Genomic DNA, 14,282 nt, shown 5'->3' with positions numbered 1-14,282 from the left:
ACATTTAATACAGAACCATACATGAATACTCAGTTACTAACACTGATGCTTACAAAAATGGCTTTTAAATAGGCTTTGAACTAGTGTTATTTTTCAAATCTAAACTGTATCAAGTCATTACTATAATGCAAGTGAAATGACTATTTGACTTGCTTTATTATATTCCTGATTGTATTCATTTTACACAGTAAAAAATTCTTATTTAAGCAATTTGAAGAGAAGTGTGCTGTTCCATATGAGGTCAGCATAGTATATTTTGCCTATCAGGAAGTACATCTTTATCAAATACTTTAAAACCTGATGTTTTTATTAAGAGCTTAATTTGTGATCACTTTTTCACAGTTCTGTTCATATGAAGTTTTCAGACATCTAGATTCCAGTTCAGGCTTTTTATTTGTATACAAAAATATATTATAATGGAAAAGGCATTAAAAGTTCTCAACTATATAAAATTACAAATATTTTTCATAAAAGCAACTTTAAATTAAAACTTAAGCTATATTTTAAAGCAAAAATATAGCAGTAACATTTAAGTTATCTGATTCCACCTGCTGCAGAGTAACAACACCCATGCTGCCTGTTAAATACTTATAGGAGATGACAAAGGTTATGTTCAGAAGGTGAATAGCTTGGGAGCAAAGTTATCAGACAATATCAGCATTTCTCAGTGATTGATGTCACTTAGCCTTCAGAGGACATTCACAGGCAGGCACAATGCCAAAATTTCCTGTTTCACATACCTGTAAATGAAAAACAAGATCAGTTCTATATTTAATAGGATTATATGTTGTTGACATACTCGATAGCATGTTATGCTTAGCTTTCTAGACTGTCTGACATAGGGCACAACTATACATTTTTTAAACATAAGCGCTAAGAGATTATATTGTGTAAAGATTTAAGGCAATTTCTGTTCTAACAAGTACACTAGGCAAAAGGCATCTGTTCAAAGCTTTTGCATAACCTCATGTATATAAACAGAACTCCTTGATAATGTGATAAAAGTATCAGGTTGAAGTTCGAATTTCTCCCAGAACTCCAATGAATGATAGTTAGCATAGCACCATAGAGCAAGTGACACTAAATGAAACTGTTGAAATAACCAGAACATCTGCTTAACTGGGAAAAAGCACTACAGCAGGTAGCAGTCCCTGGCCTCACCTTCAATGTGCCTTGCAGGGGGACAATTAAACCAATATGCAATAGGCAGTCCATTTAAAGTTGCCTGCAACATAGCCATGCAAGACACAGCAACACAAATATTTGAGATTTTGGGGAGGTTGTCCTTCTATATAGGCAAGCCTTCAAATTCACGTTTTTCAGAAGAGGAATCAGTCAAATTAAATTTCAGTGGTAAAAACAATTAGTTCAAGCATGCATCCATAACAGAAGTCAGGAAACTAGAAATGTATTTTAAATAAGGGAAGTGAAACCAGGAATAAGATACAAGACAACAGAAATAGGAAGATCATAAGTGCAGATGCCTTGAATTAAATTCAAGGCAGATGGCCAAGGCTTCAAGAATTACAGGAAAGGGAAAATACCTAATAGTATAAGACACACTGAATTCATACTTTTGTCCATGCTGCCATTTAGGTCTAATCCTGTAATTTGTTTTGTATTGAAACAGATTGCAGAGCCACACAAGAAACAGGTTCATGCCCCAAACAGCATAGGAACAGGCAAAACAGGCAGAGTACACAGTGGGGAGAAGCATTTAAGTTCATAATGAAAAGCCCACCAGGGTAATTGGAAATCATAACTCCCAGATAATGACAAAGTAAGTGGCCTAAATTCATTTCTGGTAGAGATTAAAAATCAAAATCCTGCTTAATCCAGTCTAAGATAGATACAAATATCTCCTCCTTAGCTATTTCATAAAGCATATAAAGCATAGAGCAAATTATAGTATTAACAAAACTTTATATTAATACCCCTCACTGTGGCTACTGCTCCAGTTATTTAGCTTTATAACTAAGAAGCATGAACCCACTTCTTAGCAGCTTTGAGTAGTCCAGAAAATGATGCATTTAGTCTATGCACTGACAAGGAGAGGTGAATTGCAGCTGCCTCAGAGGTGGCTGACGTTCATGGGAGTACGGCATTTTGTCACACATGCCAAACCACATGCATTGTGCTGGGACACAGGAACAGCAGGAATAACTCCATTGCTCTCACTAACCCTGAGCCTGCTTAAAACAACCCAGTAAAGACAGTGTTCATTATATTTTCTGAAACACTTCTGTAACAATTTCAGATTAACAGTCAGGTTTCTAAGAAAAAGGAAAAGATGATCCTGGGAAAAGAGAATTTGGTAAGTGAGAACATCTATACAGCACAGAATTACACGGAGCAGGAAAAGGCTGTCTGAAGAAAAAACCTTGAGCATTCAGGCAGAGGCTTGAGTTGAGTCTGTTTCACCTTCTCACCTACATAGTAATTTATAGCACAAGCAAATTAAATGTAGACACCTTATATAAAAAAATTGTTACTCTGCTTTTTTATTTCTGACATATTGACTTTCATCACTCTGAAGTGATGAAACAAGATGCAGTCTCCTAATAAAATCTACTTACTTGCTAGTGTCCTGTCAAGATCAGCAATAAAGTCTTCCAGTTCTTTTGTATCTCCAAGCTTTGCTGCAAATTAAGAAGGTCAGCACAGCTTAAATATGACATTTCTCTGGCCAAGAGAACCCCCTGGAACTAACTGTACAGTTCCCAAATAATTTTCAGTGGTATCAAACATGCTCTGGATTATTTTCAGAAGTGTCTTCCTGACCTCTTTCCCTCAGCATGGTTGCTAAGATGTCCAAATGCATTCTCAGAAGATGGGAGAGAGCAATTTAAAACTTTAGTTTTCCAATTGATAAAAGCAAAGCAAGCCACTCAGTCTCCTTAAAGCAGAGGTTGAAGTGGGAACTAAAAAAACCAGGTTAACTAAACCATGTCCTTGCTACTATTGGATTCTTCCTTGTTTTGATATATATATATATTATATATATATATACACATATATATACATATACACACACACACACATTTATATATAAATAACTTGGATAATGCATTCACAGCCCTAAACAAACCCCACCCAGTTAGCTCCCAGTTCTGTCCAAATCTAAACCTCTTATATCATGTGAATCAGTGGTTTGCTTTGACATCAGTGTATGGACCATGATCAAGGACATAAGTTTGGATCCAAACATCCATCCAAATTTTCATTCCTAACAGAGCAACCCATCCCATTCAATCTACTTTTACTTCAAGTGACTTCCTTATCTCATTTCTGTGATATATTCCAAGCTGGTTCCAAGTCCATTTCTATCATTTCATCAGGAACAGTATCTTGACCTTTAGTACAATTCCTTGCCAAGGATTTCCTGCCAGTTTAACTTTTTTTTCCCCCTGCATATTAACTATGGCTCATTATTTCTCCCTAGTATCATGCTCCTCAGTAAAAACCCATTTTACCAGTTACTTGTGACTGGTCAATGCAGACAAGACCAATGAAAGCATGAAGAACTGAGTGCACACACAAGACTCATAATGAAAGCACCATGTAGTACATAAGTATGGCTGCTCCAGAGTTAGTCTAAGCTACCCAAATGAAACACTCCTGTGGAGTTGGACCAGCTGCAAGAGACTCCTTTCTGAAACAGCACAGCTACAAAGGAGGACGTAATTACTACATATATGGTTATCAGCAGTGCAAGGTCTACATGCATCTGAGTACATATTAACTAACCTGAATGGTAGCATATGGTTTCTGAGGAGTCACCTAACCTACTGCACCCTTGTATTCAAGTTAAGAATTTCTGTATATAGACAGGACACAGGCTACTTCATTACTTAAGTTAGAAGTAACACTTAACTCTGAAGTATTCCATAAGTAGCATCACAATTTTAGGTCAGCCAAAAACCAGTTTCCTTTAGCTTGGTGGTTCCAAGTCAAAAGAGTTGCCAGGCCACTTGCAAAGTGTGGGTACAGTGTGCTGTTGTGTTGATCATAAACAGTAACAGCACTTGCACCTGGAGCATGATTAGTTTTGCTGTCATCATAAAAAATGAGCCGAGTCATGTATGTGAATCCTTGCTCACCAGAAGACTATTCAGGTGAAAATGTGGAAGAAATGCAAATAAAGTTAAGTTTACCTTTACATGGAGTTACTGATGGAGATGGTAGACTTGGAGTAGATGTGGTTGGAGAATTCAGCTTTTCATCACTGAAGCTGAAACTATTTCTGTAAAGTGAATCTGCACCTGCAGGAAAAAAAAATTACATTACAAATTAGAATACCTATAATTAATACCTACTGCAAGCCTGCAATAGCCTTAAAGAGAAATGGGAGGTTTCCAGTACAGGCAGAGTCTGTACAACTCAAATTCAGACTTCACAGCCAGAGGAACAAATCAAATCATCTATCATTTGAAGGAAAAGCACATATGTTAAGCAGCAAGCCATCCTAGGACCAATCCTTACCACCTGATGAGGAAAATGCCAGCTTTCCGCACAGTCATCATCAATGGGGAAAAATTATAGGAACGCAAATTATCCAACATCCACTAAATTAGGCCTGGCACAGCCTGCCTGATGTATAATATTCTGGGAAACTTTGGTAACTTGAACTTTTTCCCAAAAGCTATTAGAAAAACCTAAATAAGAGTCCTAGCACAGGGACAGTTCCCCAGAAACATTGTTATCATATAGACCACAACTGCATAGTTTGCCACTGCAATGGCAGTAACAGAGCAAAAAGCAGTGTCTAGTTAAGAACAGAAATGCCTACATGCCCCATACCATTCATTAATACCATCTTTCTCTGATGCTGCACATAATCTGTCCAGTTAGGTTTGAACACAGCTGTGATACTGTATTCTGCTAAGTTCAGGGCTGAAAGGTCTGATTTGCTGTAGAATCAATACAATAGCTGTGACATCCAACTTATACCACCTTTAACTGATGAATACAGAATATATTCAGCATTGTCCTCACCCATGAAAAGTAGCTTCTGAAAAGCACAAAAAGCAATCTAAGGGAGGAGAAAAGAAAAACCTACCTAACTGCTTTGCATTGATATTTCTTACCAGCACTGTACAATGCAATATGAACTCCAGCACATGAGTGGACTGAAAGTAGCAGTTAGAGATATAACATTTCTTTTTGAAATCAGCTTATGGGCCAACTTTAAACCAAAACCACATTTTTTAAAGCCAAGATGCATAGCCCAGTGAACAAAAAGCTACTGAAAACATATCATTTTAAAAACAATACTTCTGATTTCTGTTGCACAAAAATATGAACTTTCACAAAATACAGCTACAGGGCAGAAAGCTCTGGGAAAAGGAGACTTCAGTCCTTGCTCTCTACCAGCTGCAACAGCCAAGATTTGCTCATTCACCTTCAAAAAAAGGCCTTGGAAGATTTCCATTGCAAGACAAGTCCAACATCCCCTGCAATCTAATAACTAGAGGCTAATGCCAAGGATCACTCATCACTGCTGCCCATCCTCATCCAACCCTTTCTTTTCCACTGTAATGCGAGTTTATCATTCATTACTTATTTTGTGGCTCTGAAGTTTGTATATACACACAGGTAGCAGAATCACACTATGATTTACAGTTGTTTAAAAAAAATCCTGTCTCTTTAAAGGAAATCCTTAAAAAGTCTGAGTTAAGTTACTAAGTTGATCTACATGAGTGAGGCTAAGGCAACTGCTGCAAAATTAGAGGTTTACAACAAATATGGATGTATTTTGCTTTGGCAAAGTAATTTGTAGTTAGTACTGACCTTTGCTGTTCCAATATATAGTTAAACCACGAAGCAAAAAACCACTGCAAAACCATGTAAATATAGAATGTTTCCATGAAATAAACAATTGAAAGGTTCCGGACAGTAATTCACCAAAGAAAGCAAGCCTCAGACTTTCCCTTTTAAAACAGGCAATGGAAAAGTTTTGCCATCTGACTCTAATATTATGTTCTTTCTAATATCATCTTTGATTAGAGCAGTTTTAAGCACTCATGGCTAACTGCTCCTGCTGGATTCAGTGCAGTTCTTTTACTGCAATTTTCAGTGAAGAAAGTTTTTGAGAAATTGCATCCCTCAAGCTTTGAAAGAAGTCTTAAAATTCCATTAAAATGTTTCTACAGATCATGAATTCATCACAAACAGTTCAACACTGAATGAACAGACTGTACAACTCACTCCCAATCAAAACACAGCCTATTTGATTAAAAAAGGAAGCAGGAATTTCTAATGCCATCAGTAAACAGGAGAAGTGTTTCTGGTATAAAGAGCTCATTTCACAATGCATATTTGCAGCCCTCAAGGACAGTGTTTATTTTGAACATAATGATGCTTACACTTTGCTGCATTGTTTAGTCTTCTGCCTAGAACAATCAAACATCTGTTCCAATACAGACAAAAATCACACCTTTGCCCTGCCTAAATTTCTGGCCTTAATGATTTAAAAGATTTCAAATCACATAATTACAAGTTACAAGGAAGTGATCTAGGAAGCCTGAAATTCAGACATACAAGCATGCTTTCTCATTATATGCAAAACTTACCATACTGCTCCATCACACTACTTGCACAGCAGCATTTCTAATTCCAATCTTCCCCTTTAATAAGGCTTCCTTTTAAGGAGTAAAAGCATAAGGGAGACAAACAGGTATTCTGAAGGTGCAAGAACAGGAAATCTTACAAAAAGGTATGCACATCTTTTCCTTAAATTGAAATACCCGGAAAGCAACCTATGTACCTGAAACTTCTGAATTTTCATCCCCTTGAATGTGTTAGGTGATTTCATAAAACGTGATTTCTCCATACAACTCGTTTCATTTTTTCATTATATTGTATTGCCTTCTTGTTAGAGACAGGTCATCAGAAATTTGAGGCAGCAATCTACTTCCTTAAAATATGCTACATCATATGAAACTGGGATTTATTGTTAAGATCAAAGGTCCATGTACTCAGTGCTCTGTCTCCAGTAGCAACTCAAACTCTTCTGTAGGCATCTGGTGGTGCAGGAACAAACCAATAGCTGCCAGATATACTCTACCAGTTCCTAGCAATGCACAGATCAACATACTCCTTAAGGCAGCAGTACCATCTTAGCATTCAGTAGTCACTAACGAATTTTTTCCATGACTATCTAGTTGCTTTGACAGTGCAAGCTTAACATCCACAATGCCTTAAGGCAATATATTTTACAGTTGAACTATACAATGTGTGAAGAAACACCTCCTTTTATTTGTTTGAAATCTGCTAGTTAAATCTGATGTTCTCATAGTGGGAGAGATTAACAGTCATTCCTACTTCATTTTCCTAATGCCACTTTGGATGTTCTGGAAGACTAGATTGTCCCCACTGAAGTCATCTCTTTTCTAGGCTGACAGACCTAGCCTGTTCAGTCATTCGGAAACCATTTCACATCTTCAGTTATTTGCATCGTCTTTTTCTGCATCTTTTCCACACTAATGTATAGATTGCAAGATTGCAAATGTATACTGGCTTTTCAGGATGACTGCAGCAGTATTAATAGTGGCCGATGTGTCATCTTTAAATAGTGGAGGCATTAGCACAGCCACACACATACTTCCACGGCATGTAACCATGAATACTTCTATTACACCAGGCATTAGTGTTAACAGGAGGCAATTCAGCCCCTTAGTAAATCTGCACCTGCTCAGTTTTGAAATCACAGCATTAAAGAGTTCTAGAGGCACTGAGGGCCTTTTGATGTGTTTAAAAGCCAGCAGGCATTTGTGTCAAAGCATTTACACACTCTTAAAAGTTACTGTGAAGATACACTGCAGGCTGTATCCATGCAAGAACTTGAACTGATGAACTTATTTTCCAATGCTTTTGATACAGAGAGACTAGAAGTTGAACCTGTTTCAAGAAAATGCACCAGTAGCTAAAGTGTAAAACATTGCTGAGAGCACAACAGATTATGGTTTAGCTTTTAGGTGTTATTATACCTTTGGCACAAGAAATGCTAAAGCATTTTCCTTCTCAACCTTTCATTTAGTCCAACTTTCTATTCACTATTCCAAGTCTAAACTTGGAAGACTCTTGTGCCATTGCTACATACTATACTGGCAAAGTGCATTGACTGGGCATGCAATTTATATAGGCAAGCCTGCATTTTTCTTTGCAAGCTTCTTCCAAAACAAGAAGCAAACAATATCTGTAAAAGTTCAGGTTTTTCAAATACAGCTGCATCTGCACTAAAGGTTTGACAATACAGCACTATTACAAATCACACTATAACCTCCTACATGTGCCATAGCTAGCAAAAACTTCTAAAAGCATCTCTTCACTTAGATGTTTCAGCATAAATGATGATCTAAAGTATGAAGCTGTTATACTTTGATTCTGTTGAATACATCAAGTTGAAGCATAATTAGTATTCATTCTGGTAGTTCAGCAACTCAAGAGTTTCTATTATTGGAGTAAATTACCTATTGCATCATGATTTCCAGCACTGACCCAATCAGCTGTTGTGTTTAACACAACACTTGTGGGCCAACTAAGATCATCTATCTGCACATGCTAGCATTCTTATTACTGTAAGGGCTACAGTCCAGCATTGTTATGCACAATATTTAACCACAACCACGGCAGACCTTGGCCAAAGATCATTTAGTCTAATTGGACAAGGTGCAGGAGAACCAAGTATTATTGTGCTCATTTTCCAAAGAAGTATCTTTGAATTCTGTTTTCCACCTAAGAGGCTGAAATGAGTAATAAGAATTTCAATTAGTACTTTTGGTGCTAGCTCCCTCAAGAGGAGCTTCTAAGGTAAAAGCAATATTTAAAGGATTAATTGTATTGATAAAGATCTTTTGTAAATACTTCTGTTTTCTAAATTAAACTGCCTCATCATACAAGTCCCAGAAGAAAGGCTTTCTACCTTATCCTGCTACAAAACAGCATTGTTCCAACATAGCCAATGTTAGTAGTTTTGAAGAAAATTAAATTTAAAACTGGTTCATATGCCCTGAAATAAACGATTGCAACAGTTTAAGATGTTACTGCCCAATCTTAGAATCCCACACTAGACTCAAAGATATAGCTGCAGGAGTGGCAGAACAATAGATATGCCTGACCTTCAGCCACTCCACACCAGCTAGGAGGATTAGATTAGTACTATCTTTTCTTGTTGGCAGTGTAAAGTGTAGTAGTCTGAACTGTTCTGTAAATACCTAACAAATCACAGTTGGAATCACCAGTACCACTAGATAGCAGGATTTTGTAAAGATGGAAAGTGCCTTTGTGAGCAAGAGCAGAATTCCAACTGTCTGCAGATAATATTGTTGGAATTTCTTTTGCTGTTACAGATTTTGTGTTTTAACAACTTGCTCTCTCAGCCTACTTTCTCTTCAATCCTGTGGTAATGTTTAACCTGAGTGTTTCCACAGGAATAGAGAGATCATGAATTCAGCAGTATACCTTCAAAGGACAGAGACCAAGGAAGGTAGACACAGGGAAAGAAAAACCTCAGTTTGAGCAAAGAGCCTAGACAAGCAGAAAACTCCGTGTCTATTCTTAGACTAGACATAGGAGTGTAGCTGGATTACATCAGACATTTCAGCTTGTTTTATAAAAGGACCTCTTCATAAAAGTCTGCAACTCTTCTCCAATCCTACTATAATTCCAAATTAAGAAATTTTCTGCACTGAACGATGTCTTTGGGAGAAGGGTTTTGCTGGGTCTTTTCTGAGAAAAGTATAGAGTTTCTAGCAAAAATATGCAGGGAAATAGACATTTGTTAATTTGAAATAAAACTGACAGTGCTAGAAGCTCATTCTGACTTCACATTTTTCAAATTAAACTAGAGTTTAGACTAGTCTAAGTGAGTTTACCACATAAGAAAATCAGGTTAGCTAACTTTTATTTCCTTTCCCTCAGTCATATCCTCATATGCTTGGCACAGTTGGATTCCAATAGACCACTTAGCATGTCTCCTACTCCAGTTTATGGCAGTGTCCAGAAGACAGCAACTTCTTCAGCAGAACCACCCTTCACATTATGCATCATTAAATGAGGAATCACACCACAGGTTGGAACCTGGAAGTTTGGCAAGTTCCTGACACATGATCTTTGATAACTTTACTCAAAGCCTTTAAATCCCATCTACCTCCATTAATGTATTCTGTCTAAATCAGTTCAGATGTGACAGATTTTTGTTTTCCAGGACTTCCTGAAGCTCTCATCTGCCATTTTGCATGAGCATGCTGTTCCTTACGAAGCTTCCTGCTCCGTAAGGAAACACCTTCATTTTCCTCAAAAGACCCTCCCTGTCAACTCTAATATAGCAATTTTAAGTATTGTTCACGATGAAGTTTTGAACCACAGCACATATGCTAAGTGACTATAGATAGGCTTTAACCACATAAGAGGAATGAAATCTTGATGCTGTTTTGTTTTCTCATGTTTTGCCAACAGTAGAGCATTTCACTGTATAGAAAATCTTGAAGCTATCTATTTTTGGTAGGAGTATGCTAGAGGTTAATGTAGCAGAATATCAGAGACTACACAAAACACAGTAACATGAGGGCTCTGCTATTGTAGTTAGTGAAAGACTCGATTTACAGGCTGCTCACAATTCATCAGCTTGAGTCAGTAAAGGCAGGCCTCATCTTACACACTCCAGCCTCCTAAAAGGTTAGTGTGTAATCTAAATCAGGTGTTCATTTCCAGACCTCTCTCCCTGTGGAGGGAGGTCTAGAAGACTTGCAAAGTGTGATTCATCCACTCTAGGAAACAGATGCATCAGCCTCAGGAGGCATCTATATACATCCACAGACTACAGAAAAAAACAAAGTGGTAGTTAGGCTAGATGTCAGAGTTTGGCTCAGGTAACATTAAGTGAGTTGTCATCCCTTGATGACAATGATGTTATAAAGTGCTCTGATACTAGGGAAAAGCAATAGGGATAGCCTAACCACTAAGAAGACTGTTCCTAATGTTTTAGTGTTAAGTCCCCAAAACTGCGTAGTAAGTCACTGAATTGATAAAGAGGCATAGCAGAAGTTAAAGGAGCAATTTTATAAGCAGGCGAAACTCTGTCAGCTTAAGTTTTGTAAAGCCACCTATATAGTTTCTAAACTAAAAGCTTTCTAAGATATACTTGGGTTTATTTGGTTTTTAGAACTTCTGACAAAGCAGCCATTGATTCTATTGCTTTCAAGGAGGACAGCAGTTTTCTCATTCTCACTCTTTGCAATAGGAAAGATGTATTCTCTCACTGACTAGCAAGAATAAGAGGGGTAAAACTTAAAGGAAAAAAAAAAGAAAAAATACATGATCAAAAAAATCAGTTTGTTTTACCTTTCCTGTTCAAAGCTGCCTTGATATGAGTTACTTACTTCTCTTGCTCTAAGCTCTGTGTGCTGTTTATATATACATAGCACATGTTGATGTAAATTTTTAAAATGACAACTTCCAAGCGGTGAAGACACCTCCACTGATTAAAACAAACAGCTGATTTAGTTTCAGTCAGTTCTTTGAAGTATTTCAGCTCACTCTCATCCAACTGATATTTAGGCTAGTAAAATACAACAAAGTAACCCTGAAAGTGCCCTTTCTAAGGGACTTGGTCTTCTAAACAGACAGGATATCCCAATATTTTACCACCCAGCCAGTATTTCAACCTTCCTTGTGCCAAGTTTCTCAGCCTTACCTACTGTAAGGAAAGAACAGGTCTGAGGTGCAACAAAACTCTCCTTTTCCTCACTGCTCCTCTTCAACTCTGAGGGTCCAGAAGGGGAAACAAAAACGCCAGAGGACTTTTGTCCTGACCTCTTCGATAGGGTGTGGGAGAGACAGGGCACAACCGATGCCTCTGGCCTCCACGGGGGCAAAACCAGGAGGGTCAGACGCGGCATTCTTGACAACCAAGAGAGTATGTAAACTGTGTTTTTAAAAAAATGTGGGTTTTTTTCTCCCATGCACCTCTCTCTTAACGAGGGGGATGCACCAGTTAAACACTTTTTTGATTTTCCCCGGTCTGTGAGATGGCAGGGACACGGCGGGGGGCCCCGCGGCAAGGCGGCAGCCGAGGCAAGCCCGTTAAGGGCGACCGCGGCAGATGCGGCGAGGGGAAGGGGCGCGCACGCACACAGACACACTCACTCTCGGAGTCGCTGAGGCCACTGCCGTCGCTGACGCTGGCGCTGCTCCGCCGCTTCATGCGCTCCAGGTGCTCGCCGTAGTGGAAGCGGCGCCGGCCGGCCGGGCACGAGAAGTCCTCCAGGACGGCGTCGAACTCCCCCAGCGCCTCCGCCAGCTCCCCGCCGTCCTTCAGCAGCGCTGCCGGGCACCGCCGAGCCGCTCAGCGCCGCCCGCCCGCAAGGCAGAGGGGCCCCGCCGCCGCCCCGCTCCCCCCGGGCGCCCGCCCCAGCCCCCCACGGCGCCCCCAGCGGCCGGGCGGCGCGCACCCACCTTCCCCCACCGCCCGCTGCGCCTGAGGCGACTTCATGGCGGCGGGCCGCGGCGCTGAGCGGAGGGCTGCCCCGCTGCTGCTGCTGCTGCTGCTGCTGCTGCTGCTGCTGCCGCCGCCGCCGCCGCCGCCGCCCGTGCCTGCCGCCGCCGCCCGTGCCTGCCGCCGCCAGCATCGGCCGCCTAGCCCCGCCGCCGCCTCTTATAGCCCTCCCGGGCTGGGGGCTGAGGCGGGCGGGGAGGAGGCGGAGGCGGCGGCTGCGGCCCGCCCTGCCCGGCGCCGCGCAGGTGTGCGCCGCCACAGCGCGGCCACGGCCGCCCCGAGAGCCTGGAGCCCGCGGCCGCGGCGGGGGGAGCCGGGAGAGGCCGCCAGGGCCCGGAGCGCGGCCTGCCCTGCCCCCAGCCCGCGGCGGGGCCCCGGGGAGCTGTGGGGAGCGGGCCGGGCCCCTGCTGCCCGCCGCACCTCGGAAGCCCCTTGCCCGCGTTTTGGGCTGCGGCCGCGGGGGCTGGTCACCGCTAGCGTTTAAATAACCACCACAAAATAAGAGCAGTTTCACCACGTGGAGCAGTTTCACTGCTCTTTTTTGGAGTATGCTACCACTGCCATACCCGAGTTTCCCACCAGGTGATTGGGGGGCACAAGGGCTCTGCAACCATGCGCCAAGCAAGGAGGGCGCTTGCTGCCCGCTCGGCATCAAAGGTCCTACTGCTTCCTGGAGCTTCAAGACCGAGCACAGCGTGGACACAGCAATTTAAGACTGGTTTGGTCACTCACCTACAAGCAAGCCAACCTAGATGCTCGATCTGAGGCTGGGGTTTCAAGAAAATCATCCATCTAACAGCTTGCTGCTACCAAAAATGGAAAGCCTTGCTCCTCTTCCTCTGATCTCCACCTCTGACAGCTCGATCAGCTCTGGCACTCCTGGCACTTCTTTTGGCTGATTCAGTTTGCTAGTCTAAACTAGTTAGGATTCAGAAGGGGGGTGCCTGTGGTGGCTTTCTGCTGGGCTGGTGACAGACAGCTCGTGGAGGGATACAGCAAGCATCAAACCCAGATGCAGGGACTGCAGGGAATCTTGCAAAAAAAGCACTACACTGGATCGTCATCCTTATCCAGTTGGGACACCTATTAGTCCCCACTAGTAGGGAGTACTGGACAAGACGAAGAGGCGGGCACCTGCATTTTTCATTTGATTTAAGCTTGCTATGAAAAGCCGGGTGAGCCTGTGGCTTCGCCCGTGGCAGCAGTGCCACTTCAGCTACTGCCAGGGGTGCGTTCCCCGTCACTGCACTTGCTGCAAGCCATTTTGTTCTGCCACCCTGTGTTGTGCCGATGTCTGTTTGTGCTGTCCTGTGGTTACTTCTTGGCCAGATTATTTAGTGAGCTGCTCAGTTAGTGAACCCGGCCACAGGGGCAGCTGGGCCGGTACGTTAAAAAGGGTGAATTGAGGACAGGAGCAGATGGCGGCAGAGATGCAGGGAGCTGCTCAAATACACAGACTCACAGTCTGCGCTGTATCAGCCAGGTTGCTCTCCAGTGGAGAGGTTTGCATATTCTTAGGAGGAAGATAATTGCGCTTGTCCCTAAGTCAGGTTAACCTGATGTATATGCATCCCATAGCTACCCAATGTTGATCTTTTCCTGTCTCTCGCTCATTTTAAATAAAAGCTGGCTGAGCAGCTAAAATATCAGTTGTGTTAAATACCCACTGGGCAAGATTCTGTCACATTCAGTTACAGCCAGTAACCCTGAAAACAGACATCAGGTGCTATTCCATGTGTATGAGTCAGGAGCTATGATTACATTTGTGTGTTGGTAAGAATATCTG

The 14,282-nt window shown here is 41.5% G+C and overlaps 1 protein-coding gene across 1 annotated transcript; it reads right to left on the bottom strand.

The window, feature by feature from the left end:
• Positions 1–286: 286 nt before the first annotated feature.
• On the bottom strand, positions 287–12,684 carry RGCC (regulator of cell cycle). The gene is made up of 5 exons (XM_064504815.1): positions 12,457–12,684; positions 12,148–12,324; positions 4,155–4,262; positions 2,577–2,639; positions 287–740 (listed from the first exon to the last, which is right to left on the bottom strand). Exons 1-5 carry the CDS (start codon positions 12,491–12,493, stop codon positions 733–735), a joined length of 393 nt encoding a protein of 130 aa, XP_064360885.1. The 5' UTR covers positions 12,494–12,684; the 3' UTR covers positions 287–732.
• Positions 12,685–14,282: the final 1,598 nt, after the last annotated feature.

The sequence above is a fragment of the Dromaius novaehollandiae genome, chromosome 1 (genome assembly GCF_036370855.1).
Source record: "Dromaius novaehollandiae isolate bDroNov1 chromosome 1, bDroNov1.hap1, whole genome shotgun sequence".
NCBI classification, from domain to species: Eukaryota; Metazoa; Chordata; class Aves; order Casuariiformes; family Dromaiidae; genus Dromaius; species Dromaius novaehollandiae.
The sequence above is the reverse complement of the archived record's forward strand: the minus strand, read 5'-3'. Positions and strand labels throughout refer to the sequence as shown.